This window comes from Leptopilina heterotoma, unplaced genomic scaffold (assembly GCF_015476425.1).
Source record: "Leptopilina heterotoma isolate Lh14 unplaced genomic scaffold, ASM1547642v1 Lhet_368, whole genome shotgun sequence".
NCBI classification, from domain to species: domain Eukaryota; kingdom Metazoa; phylum Arthropoda; class Insecta; order Hymenoptera; family Figitidae; genus Leptopilina; species Leptopilina heterotoma.
Genome location: NW_025111047.1, coordinates 160,356 through 181,921, shown reverse-complemented (window position 1 = coordinate 181,921; position 21,566 = coordinate 160,356). Strand labels below are relative to the sequence as shown.

General features: G+C 29.8%; 1 protein-coding gene and 1 non-coding gene across 2 annotated transcripts in view; both read left to right on the top strand.

The window, feature by feature from the left end:
* Positions 1-555: 555 nt before the first annotated feature.
* Positions 556-21,566, top strand: part of LOC122505742 — a 169,378-nt gene continuing 148,367 nt past the window's right edge. The window contains exons 1-4 of the mRNA XM_043617553.1: positions 556-815; positions 2,235-2,501; positions 2,627-2,691; positions 2,899-3,084. Coding sequence (XP_043473488.1) covers positions 2,669-2,691; positions 2,899-3,084 — 209 coding nt within the window. The 5' untranslated portion in view covers positions 556-815; positions 2,235-2,501; positions 2,627-2,668. The remainder of the gene's footprint in view (positions 816-2,234; positions 2,502-2,626; positions 2,692-2,898; positions 3,085-21,566) is intronic.
* Positions 6,639-6,712, top strand: Trnaa-ggc. Its single transcript has one exon. It is a non-coding gene; the product is annotated as a tRNA-Ala (tRNA).

Here is a 21,566-nt window from a genome sequence, read left to right as displayed (position 1 = left end):
ACTGAATATATTTGGTATTAAAATATGCAAATTATTATTTTTTAAGCAGTGTAATTTTATTTTAGATTACGTGAGCGATATATTATCGTATATTTTTAATAGAAAAACTCGCGAATCAAATAAAACTAATCTAATTGCATCCATGAATGCAATTTTTTATTATATTTATTATTATTATGAAATTGTACATTTTCAGAATTATAGCCTTTGCAAATATTGCAAATATTTTTTTAATTAATAATGCCAAATTTTGCTATCTATTAAAAACCAGTGATTAGTGTTTTTTAATTCTTTTTGTCTCATGTCTATCAACTTGAAAATTTATTTTGTAAATGAAGTTAGATGGATCAGTAACTTGAATGATTGTTCCAATCATTAACGACTGCACCTATATAATTTGTACGCTTATTAGCAGATGTGAACTAAATTTTTAAATCATTTTTCCGCATGAATGCATTTATTATAAAAAATTTTTAGTCTAGTTATAGAAATGCGTTCTAGCACATATTTTTAACTGTTTCGCGTCATTTGAGAATAAATATTTTGTCAAATACCACGTTCTCTCGCTAATTCTTAAGTAATTAAAGGATTGTGTGTTCAAACTCTTTGTGTCTCACTCGCATATTTATAATACAACTTTCAATTATTTCACTACAAGAAATATATAGATAAACATTCTCTTTTGTCAGCACAACATAGGTAATATAGAAACTGCGATAGTCATTCTTGAATCACTATGTAGTGAATATTACAAACAGTGGAGAAATCGATCAACTGAAGTCAGATATTTTTCTACCATCGCATCGTGACAAGAAGTTTGTTATCGAAAAATAATTATTAATTATTATTATCTTTGGGATTAATTATATAAAGTTATAATATGAATTTGGAATCATAACACAGTGCAACAGCATTTTTATTTCTGGGATTACATAGGGTGATTCTTATAGGTTTTTTGATGCCGAACACGAATCCGTAATCAGAATTGGTCCATCACCCTAGATTTTTGAGAAATTTGACCTTGAAAATTGAAAAAAGGCCGTTTTTTGGGTACTTTTCTCTCTAAATCTGAATATGTGAAATTTCACTTATTGTACGTTATAAGTCGTCCTCTCGATCAATAAGTGCATATACACTTATAAATAAGTGAATTTTTCACTAATTCTGAGTGAAATTTCACTTATTATAAGTGTATATGCACTTATTGATCGAGAAGACAACTTATAACGTACAAATATGTGAATTTTCACATATTCAGATTTAGAGAGTTTGGTTTTTTATCAGGGTTGTATATATATACAAATTTTTCCTAGGGTTTTCATTATATGCGTACGAAAGCCCATATTCCCCTTAACAATTTCCAATTTGGACCTTTTAAAAATATCTATTTTTCGATGAGTTATCTTTGTTTGATGTTCGCGTCGCATCGTAAAATTAGCAAAAATGCCGTTCTTCAGGTATTTTTTTGTTTTTTATCAGGGTACAAAAATTTTTTCTAGTGTTTGCATGATATTCGTATGAAAGCTATTCTTCTCAACAATCTCCAATCTTGACATTTTAAAAATATCTATTTTTCAATGAGCTATCCTTGTTTGAAGTTCGCATCGTAACGTCAAATGGGATAACAGTGAGAAAAATATTATCATAATATTACTATTATTAATATTAACCCATTAAATCTCAAGCAGAAACCAATGATTCATTAAAGAAACTATTACATTCTTAGGAAAATCAAAAATAAATGAACCATTGCTTTTTTGTTTATCATTTCAAATTCTTTAACAATAATTTAACAAAAACAAAGATAACTCATCGAAAAAAAAATATTTTTAAAATGTTCAAATTGGAGATTGTTGAGGATGATGTGAGCTTTCGTACTCATATCATGAAAACACTAGAAAAAATTTTTGTACCCTGATAAAAATCCAAAAAGTATCCCAAAAACGTCCATTTTTCAATTTTCAAGGTCAAATTTATCGAAAACCTAGGGTCATGGAACAATTCTGATTACGGATTCGCATTCAGCATCAAAAAACCTATCAAAATCACCCTATGCGATCCCAGAAATAATAAAAAAGTGAAATTCTGTTGCACTGTGTAATATGTGACGCTCCACGAGAAAAGAGACCTTATTTACTCTTGTCATAAGGTCCCTTTTCTCGTGGAGCGTCACATATAAATTTAAAATTGGTTTAAATTGATAAATTATAATTGTTTAAATTGTTTCCCAAAAGTGATACACCTAGAAAATGCATAATAAATTATGCAATTGGTTGACGTACAACTGAAAATTCAAAGGAACCAAATTTTCCGGAAATAAATTTTCCAAGTTTTGTGAAAGGGCGAAGAAATAAAGGCGGGGAAGGGAAAGAGCTGATGGAAAGAGCAACCGAACAAATACCGAGGTTGACTTCGACTAACTGAAAAGTTTGATGCATTGTCGTGGAATAAACGGAAAGGATTGTTGCACGACGTTCGTTTCATGCGGAAAACTTTAAAATGTTATCCAGGTTTCTTTTGCGGTTTCTTTCTCTATCCCTCTGTATATTTTCTTCGTTTTCTTTCTACAATTCTTTTTCTCTTCTTTTCTGTCTGTCTTTCTCTAAACTCAAGTGTCCATAATTAGGTTCATTCTACAAGAGAATTCAACTCAGAATACAAAAGTGAAATGACGAATAACACACTTGTCCCGTAAGTACTTGCATCTGTATTTATACAATATATTAAACTTTCGTAAGTTTCTTCAATATATACAAACTTTTCATTGAAAGTTTCAACTGAATTGCAATCTACGAAATACACATCAATCACTTTTCCAGCGAATTAACTTGGTAGTTATAATAAGTTTCTACGAGAGAGGTAATTGATCGGATATTTTTATTATACAATAATTTGCAGCAACGAAAGGAAATATGGTGCTGCTCAGCAGATCAATTCTGCTGGTTATACTCACAATCTTTCTAATAACTTGTCTACCGATATTGAGAATGCAATTGGCACACATTCACGTGTCAGGTCACCAACATCGAGAAGAGGAAGCATCTCCCTAAGTGCAGTAGTTCATCACCGAAGGGCTCTCTTTGGGTAAAATTCTTGTTTTCCTAATCTTATATTTTTATTTTCTTTAATTCTTATCTTTTCATGTTTTATTCGATTTATTTTATCTTTTAGTTTTGTAAAATATAACATTATATCGATTAATCCTTAAAGCGCACACTTCCTAAATCATCTTTAAACTACTCACATATGTGTGATTGACACCTTCGGGTGACTATTTTAAGTCGTATTGCATAAATAGGAAGCGAGATATCATGTTATGACGACAAAAAAATAATTCTATTTTTTTTGGAATTTCTTACCCTAACTTTGACTTCTGGCAAAATTTAGAAAAGTTGATGAAAAAAATTGTTACTTTCACAGACTATTTCTTGTAACCTAAGCTTTAAATAGAGACCAAGAACAGTAAAAAATATTTACGGGTTCCCGAGATATTACAAAAAGAGTCGGACCGTGCGAAGCAGAATTTTTAATCGTCAATTTCTCTAAATCGCCGTTGAGTCAATTGCGTGTCTGTGAAAAAAGTGTCGAAAATTAATTTTACCAAGTACATTCTTACTGGAATCCACTTTCTAAATATCAATATATAATAAATTAAATTAAAAAATGGATCCCAGTAAGAATGTACTTGGTAAAATTAATTTTCGACACTTTTTTCACAGACACGCAATTGACTCAACGGCGAATTAGAGAAATCGATGATTGAAAATTCTGCTTCGCACGGTCCGACTCTTTTTGTAATATCTCCGGAACCCTTAAATATTTTTTGCTGTTCTTGGTCTCTATTTAAAGCTTAGGTTACAAGGAATATCATAACATGATATCTCGCTTCCTATTTATGCAATACGACTTAAAATAGTAGCATTTCATTGGAAATTTAATAAGCTTTCCAATGCAATTTAAAAAAAGCATCTAGCTTCATTTTTAACCGAGTTATCACTGTTTCTGTGCGAGTGTGTTTCTTAATAGCTCGAGATGTTAGCGTTCGCACAATTTTGGACGGTAGTGTATACAAAATTTCAAAATCACAATTTTCCAGGGTAAATTCGGTCACTTGATTGTTTTAAGTTTTATTTCTTAAATATTAAAATTCGTCTTATTCCCGTCTTAAGTATAATTTATTATTGATAACACTGCCCGTGCAGAAAATTATAATGGCGCTACGCAGTTCCCGTCTAATTTGTCTAGTTGCTATACTGGCCCGGTATATCTTGCCAATTTAGAGGCTAGACCGAAATGTAACGTTTGTATCCTTTATGTGCGAGATAGTTATGTCAAGATTGGCGCAACATCCCAGGCGGAAATTTCCAACCGGCCCGAATGTGAACGGGCGTTCTACCGAATAGTGACTATGCCAGGAGCGCGCTGGCAACCGGCTCGGAACTGGCATTCTACAGCCCGCTGACCGACCGGGAGAAGCCGTTTCGTGTATAATTCAATCGGCTGGGATCTGTCAGTCTACCGACCGCGGACTTTTCATTTAATAGCCAGCTGAGCGCTGGCATTCTACCGACTGACAACCGGGTCGGATCCAAATGATAATTTCAACAAATATCAATACAAAAAATAATAATTAATTACAAAAGATAAATACTAATGACAATTCATTGACAGTTCACTTTACACATTTTTTTATACACTTAAACGCAATTTTTTATTACATAGACATTTGACATATCCTGACGCTTGGGGGTACGAACATACGCCTAACCGAATTTTTACGCACCGAAATCTCGCACGCTAACCACTATGCTACACTCGCATGGGACTCTCAAATCTTAAATACTCTCAAGTGTCACTAGCTCAAATAAAACTTGCAGAATTACTACGCGTCAATGATACCGCTATATTTTCAATACTTTATTGAATGTATATTTAGGACTATTTCAATATTTCGTTAAAAAAGAAACTTGTTATATTTTTATTATTATATAATACATATATTGAATAACTGTTTTTCAATATAATAATATTGAACGTAATAATATTAATAATTTTAATTAATATCTCAATAATAATAAATTTATTATTATTAATATATTATTAACTAATTTTATATATTATTAATTAACATTATTATTATTGAGAATTAATAATAAATTATCAATATTAATATAAATTAATAATATATCAATAACAATAAATTTATTATTATTGAGATATTAATTAAAATTATTAATATCATTACCTTCAATATTATTATATTTAGAAACTATTATTCAATTATTATTGAGATATTATTAATTAATAATATATAATATAATTAATAACGAATTTTTCTAATTATTTAATTTTTAAAAAAGTCTCAATAAATAATTACTTAATATATTGATTAGATTCATTTATTAATAATTATTTTCTAAAATAATGCAATTACTTGTAATAATTATTTAATTTATAATGTGACAATAAATGACGAGATCCGCAGTCGGATCCGCCCCAGTACCGAGCCAGTACAGACTCAACATATACGTCATTCTTCCGACGCCGCAGAAGAATAAGATCCGCCGGCGGAAGAAATCCAGTACCGAGCCAATACTGACAATAGTGGGAAGACGGTTCCGACAGTCAGAGCATAATCTGTACCGCGCCGGTTGCTTTTTCAGATCCGAATCGGTACAGACCGTCGGTACTTGCGGTCTGTACGGGCGCGGATCCCAGCCGGTTGTAAACTCCGACTTTTCCGCCTGGGATTGTTTTGCTAAATAGAATAGTAATTCGTAATTTCTGTCTAGAAACTAGTTAGAAAAGTTTATTTAACGAAACAAATGAGAAATTTATTTAAATTCAATGTTAATATATTAAAACAAAACTAATACTTTCTCATGTGATGAGAATGTAAAAAAAATTAATTTGTATTTACAAGCATGTAATAATCCTCAACTTTCAACTTTTAATCAAGTTTTTCTTTACGACACAGAATAAACGCAGACCTATAACTAATAAATAAAATTTGACACTGCGGGGAATCGAACCTACGACCTACGGATTTCTAGCCCAACACTCTAACCACTACACTATCGAAGCTATGTACATGACAATTAACTATATTAATCTTCATACTCATTCTGTCTGTCACAGTAATAGAGAGAAAGCATGATAAAGAGAAAGAGAGGGAGGTATTGTCTCTCCTTTTAGTTTAGTGTAGGAAGGAAAGAGAGACGAATAGGTAGTAAGATAGTAACGCCTATTTCTTTAGTTTACAGAAGAGCATAATGTTTTCTCCAATCTCCGTGTTAGGTAGAAAGAGAGGAACAGAAATTGGAAGTGAAAGGAACAGTGGGGAATTTCACTTTCAAGCCAAAATACGAAAAGGGAGTCTTATTTCCTTATTGGCTAATTATTGTTCTTTTCTCACTCATAGATAGATTAAGGAGTGAAAGAGAGGAAGATCGAGGTAAGAGTGAGGGGTATTCATTTTATCGGTATTCCATTAACCAAATGGACAATTTTTCACCAATTTCTGACCCCCCCCCGCCTCCGGTGGTGGACAATCGTGAACATTTGGAAAACCCCTCCCCCTTTACACTTATCCACGTGGACAATGCACATTTGAAAAATATACAAATTTGTTGGAGGTGGACCTCTGTAGCTCAGTGGAAGAGCAATCAACCGGCAATTGATAGGTCCTGGGTTTCGAGCCCCAGCAGAGTTAGTCTCACATTTTTTCATAGCTTTAAATTTATTTTTCAATTATTTATTGATTTGGCGGTGACGTCTAGGTTTAGATACCAGTACTTCTAGAATTTGAAACTTGGTCGATATGGTAGGTTTCAGCTTCACGTTTAGTGAAGGAACTTATTAATGAGTTGATAATTGTTTCGTGAAAAATTCTGGGAAAATTCAAAATTAATATGCAGAAGAATGCGAACCATCTTGACTATTGAGTCGATAAGGCTATGAAAATTTGTTGGAGGTGGACCTCTGTAGCTCAGTAGAAGAGCAATCAACCGGCAATTGATAGGTTCTGGGTTTCGAGCCCCAGCAGAGTTAGTCTCACATTTTTTCATAGCTTTAAATTTATTTTTCAATTATTTATTGATTTGGCGGTGACGTCTAGGTTTAGATACCGGTACTTCTAGAATTTGAAACTTGGTCGATATGGTAGGTTTCAGCTTCACGTTTAGTGAAGGAACTTATTAATGAGTTGATAATTGTTTCGTGAAAAATTCTGGGAAAATTCAAAATTAATATGCAGAAGAATACGAACCATCTTGACTATTGAGTCGATAAGGCTATGAAAATTTGTTGGAGGTGGACCTCTGTAGCTCAGTAGAAGTGCAATCAACCGGCAATTGATAGGTTCTGGGTTTCGAGCCCCAGCAGAGTTAGTCTCACATTTTTTCATAGCTTTAAATTTATTTTTCAATTATTTATTGATTTGGCGGTGACGTCTAGGTTTAGATACCGGTACTTCTAGAATTTGAAACTTGGTCGATATGGTAGGTTTCAACTTCACGTTTAGTGAAGGAACTTATTAATGAGTTGATAATTGTTTCGTGAAAAATTCTGGGAAAATTCAAAAAAAAAATATACAAATATTTTCTTTAATGTTACTCCTGCATTTTAAAAAGTAATAAAGCTCATTTTTGAACATATTTCAAAGCACTAAATTGCGAAAATGATTAACGATTAAAATAATGAATAAACACTATAATTTAAATAAACACTTTATTTTTTTAATTATTATATTGTTATATTAACATCATAGTCAGGGAAACAAAACTTTTTCAGTAAAGTCAGGGAAATGTCAATAAAAAATTTTTTTTTAAGTAAAGTAAGAAAATTGGGACTTTTTTCGACTTATAAACAAATCTTTAAAATTAATAAAAATTAGCAACCAATTTTTTAAAATGCAATATTTTCAGTATTTATAATTACATATTTCCAGAAATCCAAATACATACGAAAATAATATTTTAGAATTATTTTTAACATTTTGGAGAAAACATTTATATTCAAAATTTTTAATTAAAATTCATTAAATAATTAATCAGTTAATTTAAATTATACAAAAAATTTATTAAGAAATTCAATCCTATTTTAAAAAAATTGCATTAAATTTTTTTTAAAACTAATTCGTATAATTGTTTTATAATAATTATTTAAGATTTAATTATCTTCGAATATTTTTGAATATTGCTTCCTCGTGAGAAAGCTTTGCATTGGTGACGATTTTTAATTATTCAAAAGAAGGTTATATGGACTCATTTTCATCTAGAACATATGTATATTCAATTCTGAGCAAATGTCCAGATGTATGTGTGTGTGTGTCACAAAGATTGTGTACAAATTATCTCAGACAAAGTTTGATGGATTGTCCTAAAATTTTGCAGGTTTATTGCAGTCATTAATACCTAAAATCTTACACAAGGATTTTCAAAAATATCTACAACATTTTTTTTTACACATTTTTTTTAAAATTCAGAAAAAATTTTGTTGGTATTTTTTGAAATAATTTTTTTATTTGTTAATATTGTTGTCGCCGTAAGAAACAACTAATATTATTATTTTTGGTGAGTTGGTTACTCAACTGAGAGCCAACTCTACTTTATTTATTTAACAAGTAAAAGTACAAAAACTTGGAGATAATCAATCCTTCCAATTCTTCACTGAGCCTTATTGGAAGACAAACGTGCTATCACTTTGAGTAGCGACTAATTAATCTGACCACACCTGCTTATGCTTTAGTTTTAAAGGACTGTGAACTCGTCCTCACTCTTTACAATACACACTCATACTTCATACTGTCGACACCTCCCCCCTTTAAATTATCGATGATTTTTAAATAAATACATTTATTTAAAAATTCGATGCAGGTTTCCTTCTAGGAGGTTTCGAATGTAATTCAAAATTTAATCGTTACAGATTTTTCTCAATAGTTTCATTCTAAGTTGGATCAGTATTATTAAAGTTACAATTTCTGTTACAATTCTGAATACAATATCTCATGAAATTTAAAGTACACTGCATAATTTCTGTTTTAAAGATTATAAGTACAATACTTGCATATCCTATATACTCTAAATTCGTCAAAAACTATTCTGTCAAACTCTCAAATCTTTCATATTTTTCTAAGTCTTCTAGCATCATTTCACTTCTTACTAATTTCTGCTTCTTTCATTTTGGCTACATTGAAAAACCTTAGTAATTTTGATAATTTATCATTAGTAAATTTTAAATCGTCTTTTTTGAAATCTAATTCTATTCTGATTGTTTCCTTAAAGTATCTATTTATATTTCACAATTTCTTATCATTATAATTATTCTTTTCGCATTCTATAGCTAGAACTATTTCTTTTACAAATATACGTATATAACCTATGGCTGTTTTTCACAAATGTTTCATCGCTGAGTAATAATGGAGATTTTAGCCAATTTTCGTTAAACATTTTTATTAAATCCGCGTCACAATTTTCTGTTTGATATATTAAATAGCTCGATTCGTTTCTCTTACAACTTTATATTCTTCTATAGTGCTACATTTTTCTAAGTCTGTCTTGTCAATCGGTACGTATTCAGTTTTCGTTTGTAAAATGTATGGTTTGCTTTGTCATCGTTCGTTTCTTCTCAAATTGTCTTTACTCTTCTTTATCTTCTTTAAATCGTGTAGACATATAATTCGCATCTTCCGTTAAGGGTATGTGGAATCAGCCAACTTCAATTAATACATGTATTAATATTCCCACCGGTTTTCTAAAAAAATATTTAATAAATCTTGACAAAATATAAGAAAAATAATATTTTATTTATTGAGGCATGGATCTCTAGTCCAATTAATACAAAAATTTGCTTTTAAATATTATTTTTCATTTAATAAAAAGTTTGATATTTTTTGAGAAAAAAAGACAATCAAATACAAATTAATATTGAAAAAGATGAATAAATTTATATTTTTCTATGTTAACATTCATTTTTTTCAATGGCAATTTGTATTCGATTGTCTTTTTTTCTCGAAAATTGTCAAAAAAATGAAAGTTTGAATAGAAAAATATAAATTTATTCATTTTTTTTAATATTAATTTGTATTTGATTGTCTTTTTTTCTCAGAAAATATCAAACTTTTTATTAAATGAAAAATAATATTTAAAAGCAAATTTTTGTATTAATTGGATTAGAGATCAATGCCTCAATAAATAAAATATTATTTTTTTTATATTTTGTCAAGATTTATTAAATATTTTTTTAGAAAACTGGTGGGAATATTAATACATGTATTAATTGAAGTTGGCTGATTCCACATACCCTTAAAGTCTTCAACATTTACTGTAATGCTGGTCCATTTCGTCATATTTATTTCTTTTGTTTATTAATATCCTATTCGTCGTAATATTCTTCATATCGTGTTGATCTATTTTGTTATATTTGTTTTCTTGATTCATTTATATTTCATCATATAGTCCTATTGGAATGTCCTATTCGTCATAATATTCTTGATACCTTTTTGATTCATTTCGTTATATATTTTTTTTATTGATTCATAGTTTATCATTCAGTCCTACTGAAATATCCGAGTCGTCATATTATTATCCTATTGGTTCATTTCGTCATAATTATCCGATTCGTCATAATATTATTTATACTTTGTTTTCTTCTTTGTTTCTATATTTGTAATCAATATTTCTTTTATCCTTGTACGTTCAAATTTTCGTCGTAAAATTAACTATCCTTTTCTTTGTACTACTTCACATCTCTTTAATCGTATTTCATTTGCGTTATCATTATCTATTTAAGGTATTTCGTTTAATTGTGCTATTTCTGATTGCTTCCATTTATTTTAATCGTTGACATAAATCACATGTTTTGATAAAGTCTTCAACATCTTTTGTAATGTTGGGCCAGTTTGTCATATTTCTTATCTTCTGTACTGTAATATCCTTAGAATAGTGTCCTCCTAATATTCCTTTATGTGCTTCTGCTATAATTTTTCTTCTATTTCTTTCAATGTGTTTCTTTATCAAATATATTTCCTTATCACCGCCTTTCCATATTTTACAAAGAATTCTTGATATTTTGTTTTCATCTATATCTTCGTAAATAATTCTTAATCTTTCTTCTCTAGTTTCTTTTTCTAAAAATTCTGTTAATTGCTGATTTGTCACCTAAAGACTAATTTTTATTTTGTCATCTTCTTCTGTTTTTTCTTTCGTGATCCAAATTTCTTTTATCCTTGTCGGTCCAAATTCTCGTCTTATGATTAACTGTCCGGTTTCTTCTATTTTGTTTCTTTTTAATCGCATTTTATTCGCGTCATCATTTTCATTTTGAGGTATATCTCTTATCCATTGTACTTCTTTAGTATCTGTAGTCAATTTTATATTCTTTATTACTTTGAATTCATCTTTAATTATTTTATGATCACTTTCTTCTGTTTGTGAATATATTTCCATATTTTCGTTTTTATTTTCGTCATCAATTATTGAATTGTCGTCTTCTGTTTGCGTATCTATTTCCATGTTCTTATTTTTTTTGTTTACACCTGTAGTAGGCCAGTTCTGCTGTTCTAACGTGTCATTTGTACCATCTGTTGTCATCTGAACCCTTGGAATTCGCGATAAGGCGTCAGCGTTTGTGTTAGCAATTCCTTTCTTATAAATAATTTCATAATCATATTTTGTAATTGCTGAATATCTTCCTTTAAAATTAGTAAAACAGATTTTATCTCTCTTGTTTGCACTAGATTGCGGATAAAGTATTTTAGGTCCTAATTTTAAAATACCTTTTTGTAAATCCATTTTAAATTTTTGATCGTAAAGTAAATTCATTCCAATTAAACCGTTTTCTCTAAATGCATTTTCATCTTTTGTAACTTGAAAAACTGATTCTTTACCGTAAAGTTTTAAACAAATAGAATATTCGAACATTATAGGATTGTTTTCGATTGTTAAAACATTATGAGGCGCGTATTTTTTTAAGTTTTTCCCTTCTATCATACTTTCTTTTATAATTGATATATTCGATCCTGTATCAACTACAAATTTTCCTGATGCTAACTTATCAAATTTTAAATCCACAATAGGTGTGTCGTGTCTTCTTCGTTCTCTTGGTATCGGTGGAAAGTCGTGCTTAGCGGGTTCTCCGATAAAGAAAATTCTTCGCTTAGCTGCACTCGGTCTGGTGGTTTGGTGTTGATTGGTCGTGACTGAAAATTTTGAGTTTTTTCTTGACGTGGTGGTAAACCTTTTAATTTTCCTCTACAAACATCCTCTGTATGTCCTAAATTTTTACAATGGTTGCATTTTTCTAAATTTCTCGGTTTGCTAAATCTTGGTGTTGGTACTGGGTTTTCATTTCTTGGGTTTCTGGTAAAATTGTCAATTCTTCTTTTATCTTTCAAATTCACGTTAATTTCTGAGGCAATATTAAAACATTCATTCAGCGTTTTCGGTTTCTGAGGACGGATTCTAATTTTAAATTCTTCACGTATATTTCTTAAGAATGTGCTGACACTTGCATTTGTTTCTATTTCCTGTCTTACGAAAGTTTCTTGAGGTGTTATATTCATACTATCTATAGACTGCCTGATTTTATCCTGACACTGCATAAATCTTGAGGTGAATGACTCTAAACCTTCATTTTTGCCCATTATACATGAATCGCGAGCCCTTTGAAGTGATTCTAAACTATCTTTTTCTCCAAATAAAATTCTTAATCTCTCAAAAAAATCGGCAAAGGTTTTAACTGCATCTGCTCTAATTGTATTTGCTGCTCTTCCTACTAATTTTTGTGCAATTATTGCATGCAGTAATGTTAATCTTTCATTTCTTTTCGTTTTTCTTTTAGATAATCTTATTAGATGAATGAAATTTTCTAAACCGCTTCCGTTAAATTCTGGTACTAATTTTATGCTTTTCCCAAAATCATATTCTGTAACTTCTTGTAATTCTTCGTGATCGCTATTTAATTCGTTTTCATTTAAGGGTAAACCTTCCTCTCTTCTAACTGGTTGTTCCATCGCTACTAATCTCGTTTCGAATCTCTCCATTTTTGCAAGAATATTTTGCAAATGGTCATTTGAAGCACTTGATGTTTCTGGCATGATGTTTAGAATATTGTCTAATTTTAGTCTGTCAGTCAGTTATATTGAAAGGGATGAACTGTCTGTGTCTATTGTTTCGTTTTCCCTACTTTCTCTATATGAATTTAAATCCAGTTTAATTTTATAAATTTCCTATATCGTTTCGTACAATTTTTATTTTATATCCGTTCGCGTTTTCTAATTTAAAATTTCATTTCTTGCAATCCTGCTACAAGGAGTACACAAGAATATGAAATTCTTTTTTTTTTGTTTATTGTCGATGGCACTACTCATAAAATCACGGAGTATACCAACGCTTTAAAACAAACTTAGCCACACCCTATGAAGGTCGCCGTTCAACGTACGTAAAGTGGACTTATACTCTTGTTCTAAAGATTCGTAATTTTCTTTTATATACCTTACTGTTGGTCTGGATCGTAGTTCTGGATAATCTCGAACTCTGCTTCGTAGATTTGGATAACTCTCTGGATACCTCTGTAGATCTGGATAACTCTGGATACCTCTCTGTAGATCTAGATAACTCTCTGGATTCCTCTCTGTAGATCTGGATAACTCTCTGGATATCACTCTGTAGATCTGGATAACTCTCTGGATACCTCTCTATAGATCTGGATAACTCTCTGGATACCTCTCTGTAGATCTGGATAACTCTGGATATCACTCTGTAGATCTCTGCTTTTTCTTTACTTTCTCGTTCACTTTAGATAATCACTTTGTTTATCTGGAACTAACTCTGGGTTCTGGATACTCAAAATCTGGATGAACTTCCAAAATTTTTTGAATATCCTAGCGCTGCCACCAATTATGTTGTCGCCGTAAGAAACAACTAATATTATTATTTTTGGTGAGTTGGTTACTCAACTGAGAGCCAACTCTACTTTATTTATTTAACAAGTAAAAGTACAAAAACTTGGAGATAATCAATCCTTCCAATTCTTCACTGAGCCTTATTGGAAGACAAACGTGCTATCACTTTGAGTAGCGACTAATTAATCTGACCACACCTGCTTATGCTTTAGTTTTAAAGGACTGTGAACTCGTCCCCACTCTTTACAATACACACTCATACTTCATACTGTCGACAATATGTTCATTAATTATTCTCAAAATAACATTCCTGATAGGAAAACAAATCGATTGATTTTTACAAAGTATATATTTTATAAAACTTTATAAAATTAATAAATAATTTTTTTTTCTACAAAGAATTCAAATTTTGTATTTTTTTCATAATTTATTTAATATTAATATTTTTAAATGATTATACTATCATAAAAAAGTAGCAATTGGCATATGAAAGTGTAAATTTCACCAAATATTTGTGGACGTCCACATGAAAAGGGCCCATTTTGGCACTATTGGAGTTATCTATATGGGCGTATTCCTGGCAAAATTTGGAAAATTTTGAGTGGTCTTAGAACTTTTTTGGTTAAAAATTCGCTGAGTTACGGAATTTCAAAGTTTAGAACGCCAAAAACCTCATTTCGAGAAAAACGGAATTAAAGATTGCGATACCAACTAATTGTTGTATCTCTGGTTCTTCTTGGAAGTTATTCACATAAGAATTGTTTCCAGTTCAGCGCACCTTGAAGATAAAAAACCAACAGGTTTTAAATTTTTAAAACCAACCCCCCCCCCCCTCTTAATTTTGAAAATACGAAAAATCGACAATATGGGCCCTTTTCTAAAAAGGACAGTTTTTCTATTAAAAAACCATTTTTTACAAGATTACTAATTAGGTACAATTTTATTGTGTCATTCAAAGAAAAAGAATAGATATTAAAATTATTTAAAATTTGTTGATAGTCTCTATTATGAAAAAATTGACGCAATATCCAAATTTCCATTTCGACAATTACGAAAAAAAAGACTCTAACATTAATATCTCTGGTTCTTCTGGGAAGTTATTTAGATAAGAATTGTTTACAGTCCAGAGTACCTAAAAGATTAAAAACCAATAGGTTTTAAATTTTTCCACACCTCCAATTTTAAAATACGGATTACTTTTTCAAATGACCGACAAAATGGGCTCTTTTCATTTTTCTAAAGAACCAATGATATCAAACAGTTAAATTATCGATAAATAATGAAAACCGCATGATTCGACTTGTCAAAACATGTAGATAATTAATAAAAAAAAAGATTTTGCTCCAAAATTACTAAATAGCGATTATCTCGAAAACTAGAACCGACAATATGGGCCCTTTTTATGTGGACGTCCACATTTATATAACAACAATTTTATTTTTAACAAATCTTCTGGACAAACCCAATTTTTATATATTGAGTAAGCTAAATGGTCATGAAATGAACAACTTGTTTACTTTTTGGACTTATTGAAATTTTTGACAAATTACACAGGTCAACAAAAAAAGACTTACTTTTTTTTTATGAGATAGCGGAATGGTTTCCTATGTATTTTTGGACGCTGAACACGATTCCGACTTCCAAATTTGCCCATCACGTCAGGATTTTGAGAAAAGTGGGGGTAAAGACCCCAAAAACGCTTTTTTGAGGATTTTCAACATTTCTTTTCTCTTTAACCTGACGTGCTAGAGACTTCCACAAGGTCTTAAATTAAAGCTTGTAATGTGCACTAAAAGACCAATATCCATAAATTAAAAAAAAATTAAAATTTTTTTCAAAAAATGGGATTGAAGACACCAAAAATTTGTGTTTTTGGATTGCTTTAATAGACTTTTTGCAATTGCTTGGATTCGCATGAAAATGGTTACTTGGGGTTTTTGGGGTCGCTGATTACGAATCCGATATTAGTTTGCAAAAATTAAAAATGGCGGATTCGTAATCAGCGACCTCAAAAACCCTGAAATAACAATTTCCAAGCGAATCCAAGCAATTCTTAATTCTTACATCTGCCATCTTGGTTTCGCCGTTTTAAATTTTTGCAAACAAATATTGGATTCGTAATCAGCGACCCCAAAAACCCTAAGTACCCATTTTCAAGCGAATCCAAGCGATTGCAAGAAGTCTATTAAAGCAATCCAAAAACACAAATTTTTGGTGTCTTCAACCCCATTTTTTGAAAAAAATTTTAATTTTTTTTTATTTTATGGATATTGGTCTTGTAGTGCACATTACAAGCTTTAATTTAAGACCTTGTGGAAGTCTCTAGCACGTCAGGTTAAAGAGAAAAGAAATGTTGAAAATCCTCAAAAAAGCGTTTTTGGGGTCTTTACCCCCACTTTTCTCAAAATCCTGACGTGATGGGCAAATTTGGAAGTCGGAATCGTGTTCAGCGTCCAAAAATACATAGGAAACCATTCCGCTATCTCATAAAAAAAAAGTAAGTCTTTTTTTGTTGACCTGTGTTATGGTCCTGTTAATAATTAATATTCTCAAAAAATTTGATCATTTTTATTAATATTTTTTACTGATTCTATTATTTTTTAAAGATTTTACCAAATTTTAATTTTTTGAAGATAATTGAATCTTAAATAATCATTATAAAACAATTATACTAATTAGTTTTTAAAAATATTTTAATGTAATTTTTCGAAAGTAATTGAATTCTTTGAGAGTTTCTGTATAATTTAAAAAAACTAATTAATTTTTTGATGAATTTTAATTAAAAATCTTGAATATAAATGTTTTTTTCAAAATGTTAAAAATAATTCTGAAATATTATTTTTGTATGCATTTAGATTTTTGGAAATATATATATGTAATTGGAAACACTGAAAATATTGAATTTTAAAAAATTAGAAGCCAATTTTCATTAATTTTTATTTTTGCCTTTAAAGATTTTTTATTCTTCAAAAAATGATTTTCAAAAATTGTAACAAAATACTTAAAATAAATTAATTATTATTTTTCAATTAAATTTTACAAAATTTCAACTATTCAAAAAGATTTTTATTATAGATATATTTCAAAAATTGAATTATGTCTTAAAAAATGATTTAAAAACAATTTTTGAATGATTCGTTTATAGTTACTTTTTGCATTACCAAAATCAAAATAACTTGCACTTTTTTACTAAAAATTGTGGTTTTTTATTGATTGTCTCAATTTTCTTAATTGCCATGAAAAAAAATTTTCCTGACATTTCCCTGACTATAGTGTTAATATAATATTATAATAATTATAAAAAATAAAGATTTTTTTAAGTTTGATAATTTTTTTACCCTTTAACCCCTTCCTAGTGTATAATGTCTATAGAGGAAAAAATAATTCGTGTTACCAATGTGTATGACCGCTATAGTGGCTTCTAAAATGGAAATCTCTGTAATAAATGAAATATGAATATCAATGAATATTCTAAAGTTTTTGGGGTCTCTGTAAATGCTGATTCGGGGGATTTTAAAAATTTTAAATCCGTAAACTTTGAAATCTTTGTATCGCCATTTTGAATTTTTAAATTTTGATTACGCTGTTTACGAATTCGATGTTAGTTTCCAATAAGTCAAAATATTGGATCCGCATCCAATATGGAACAAAAATTTTTCTTAATGCAATTGATCTTAATTTTGTCACTCGATGGTTTTTAAGGTCGCTGATTACGAATACGATATTTGCTTTCAAAAAGTCAAAGTGGCTAATATAATATGGAGAAAAAAATTTAAAAAAATTTCTATCCACGCTCGCTGGTTGTGAGTCGGCGCAAGTGTTAAAACAGAAGTCAATTGTCAGTGAGCGTTCCTAGGACATTTACACCTACGTGACTGGTATTAGAACTCCCGAGTAACAAAATTAAGGTCAATTGCATAAATTAAAAAGAAAATTCCGCCATTTTAAATTTATAAAAACTTACATCAAATTCGTAATCAGCGACCCTAGAAACCACCGAGTGACAAAATTAAGGTCAATTGCATAAAGTAAAAAATTTTGTTTCATATTGGATGGAGGGGTCAAAAATTGCTGAAAAATTGTCCTCGTAGTTTATGGACGGCCCCTAAGCTTATACCGCGGCTTATATCATGACTATCAATAAATCTCGGTGTCAATCTTTTGACAAAGAAGGAAGTATACTTTAATAAAATAATTCATCTGAAGTGTAATGAATTTGTATAAAGTTTTTCTATCGCTTAACTAAACTAATCGAAACAGAAACCATTATTTTGTGATTTGACTTGCTTGGTTGCAAATGTTTGGTATGACTTGTTTACATTTAGTTTTGAGTAGAAAATTATGTGTAATGTTGTCAGACGTTTAAAGAGCTGTTCAATATATTTACAATATAGCATAGTTTATACGAGTTTAAAAAAGTATGTTTTATATTCGACTTTCCAATTTTTTTCGCCTATAACGAATTCTTGAAATAATACAGTTTTCCAGCAAACTGAAAATTTAAGGAAATAATTATAAAAAAAATAAAATTATATTTATGTCGTGAAACTGCTCAGTGTGTTAAATTTAATTATTGGTTTTCGTGTTTTACGTTTTTTAATATTCTTAAAAAAAATTTGTAATCTTTTTCTAATATTTCAGAAGAAGAAAAAACATCTTAAAGTCTTAGGGGGTCGTCCATATACCACGTGGACACTTTTGGGTTGAAAAAAGTTTGAAAATGTCCACGATCCCATGTATTTTTGTGTCCACAAGAGGGAGGGGGGGTCAAAAATCTTTGAAAAACTGTCCACGTGGTTTATGGACGACCCCTAGTCAGATTATTATATACACACAATGTAATAAGGTCTTATAAGTATCATACGACAAAAGCAGAAATATCGCGCGCGCGTAACTCTGCTAGTAAATTTTAATTTTCGACATCTTTTACACTTACAATTAATAAAAAGTGTTTAACTATGTAATCTAGTCAAATTATTATTAAATTGTAGTTAAATTATTATTTAACGCACAGAAAATTTACAGTAAGTTACCTAATAAATTTGCATAAATTACCGCAAAATTATCCATAAATTTTTATAAATTTACGACTTTAAATGTTTTAGTTCTAATTTGTGTTTTACATATTTTTATAAACTATCGTCGAAATGTTTATAAATTTCCACAAACTACCGTGAAAATCTCCATAAATTACCGACGTCAAATTTGTTAGTTCTCATTCGTGTTTCACATATTTTTATAAACTATCGTCAAAATGTTTATAAATTACCACATAAATTTCCATAAATTACCGAGAAAATTTCCATAAATGACTGAAATCCAAAATTTTAATGATAATTTTTTCTTAACATATTTTTATAAATTATCGCGAAAATTTCCATAAATTGCTAAAATAAATATTTTTAATTGTAACTTATGTGGAATTTCCATTAATTACCTTGAAAATTTCCATATATTACCGAAATAATAATTTTTAATTGAGATTCAGGCTACAGGCTACAATATTTTTATAAATTACCGCAACAATTTTTTTAATTAACTATAATTTTCATAAATTATTAGAAAAAAATACCTTCTAACGCCAAAAACTGTCCAAACAGTGAATTTTTTAATTGTTATACTTATTTACAACAAATTTAACTAAACGAATTAACCGATTTCATTTTTCGATGGCTTGTTTGAAAGATCATTTAATTGCGCAACTTTTTCTCAGAGACACCTATACTTTATCTTTTATTGTTTAGTTGCTGTGTTAACTTAAAAAAAATTTGCAAACTGGCCGGTTTGCCCCACCACCCTGGGGTAAACCGGCCAGTTGGGTTTTTTATCTATAATATTGCATTTGTATAATCTATAATAACAACAAACATAAAGAATCATGTGAACAATGGTTGTAATTATGTAAATAATAATACAGGATTGAATTTTAATTAAATAAATAATTTTTTTAATAACAAAACAAAAATGTTTGAAATTAACAGGGAAACAATACTAAAGGGTCTAATTCTCATTGGAAGACAATTATTTTTCATTGAAAGTAAATATTTTAATGAAAAAAACATTCTAATTAATAATAATTTTCTTGAAACTCTGATACAATGAAAATATCCTATGGCCGGTTTGCCCCACCGAAAACTGGCCGCTTTGCCCCACAGGCTCATTTAAAGAATAAATATTTGTTAAAAAAAAAAACGCTTTGCAAATTCATCAAAGTTTTTGGTGGTAGAGTAGTACCGACAGAAGTGGGCCACATTTTAGTTTCATGCTTTAGAATATTCAGAAATTAACATTTTTGAACAATTATTGCGTTTATTTGTAGAGAAAGGAGTTACCTAACTTTAGGCTAACACATTTTAAAATTTTTAATTTTAAAAAATTGTTTAACATCGGTATGCAAAAAAAGAGAAATTTGCGATATCATGATTTCGTAGACAGAAGTGGGCCACACAAGTTTTTCATCTAAAATAAGTAAAAGGTTGATTCCATTTCAATTCAGACAGGCCATATGTATGTAAGTCAAATTATCGTTTTTGATGAAAATATATTATTTTTCACACAATTTTAGACGACACGTATTTTGCCGTTTTGCAAAAAAAATTATTTAACGAAGTTAGGCGCATTTGAATTTCTAAAACTGCAAAGTCTGATTTTAAGAAAATGAAGGTAAAAAATATTAAAATTATTGTATCTTTCTTGTATCTGCCTATAATGTAATGATTCTTTTTGTCCCTAATTCCGGATTAAATGTTCAGTCGATTTACCCTTCCTTAGTGGCATGATTGATAAAACATTCAAATTAATTCATAGAACCACTTCATTAGTATATACAAAATCACTAAATGTCGAAACGGAACGTCAATGCAGTGGCCCACTTCTGTCCACAAGCATAATTTGACGAGAAATAAGGTGGCCATAACACCTCGCGACAATATGAAACAGTAACTTTAGATTTGTTAAGGTTAAGTCTGATACTATAATAAAGACTACTTACCCGATTGAATTCGATGAATAACTTATGTAAACAACGATAACTTTTACATTGAGAAAAAAAGAAAAAGTAGATAATTTTTGTCATTAATTGCTGGAGAACACAATTGTACGTCGCACACTTCAATGACCAACTGAAACTGGACCTTCTGTTGATAAAAAAAAATTCGGTTGACATATATGTCACTTGTAAAACCAAAATCGGGGGGTGGCCCACTTCTGATGGTGGCCTACTTCTGTCAATGCTACTCTAAATATTCCTGAGGTGTGTACCTTCAAGACCTAATATTTGGAAATATTACACGATTTCCTCAGAATTTCCTTAAGAAAAAATTCGTAAAAGTGTAGAAAAAAACTAAAAAAAACTTTTGCTCCCAGCGTTGCAAAAACAAAAGTAAAAAATGTCAAATTAAAAAAATAAGGTATACTACACATGCTTGTTTCAAATTTTTAAATAGTACTTTTGACAATTTCGCCATTTCGGAGATATTGACACCTAGCCGGTTTGCCCACCGGGCCGGTTTGCTCCACTCTCCCCTATGTTATGAAATTAAAAAATCTCTTTTTAAATTTTTTTAAACAAATTAAAAAATTATAAACAATTTTTCCTGCCCGCTATGGTTTTTGTTTCTGGACCCTCTATCTTCAAAAAAATATATTGATAATCATCATAACG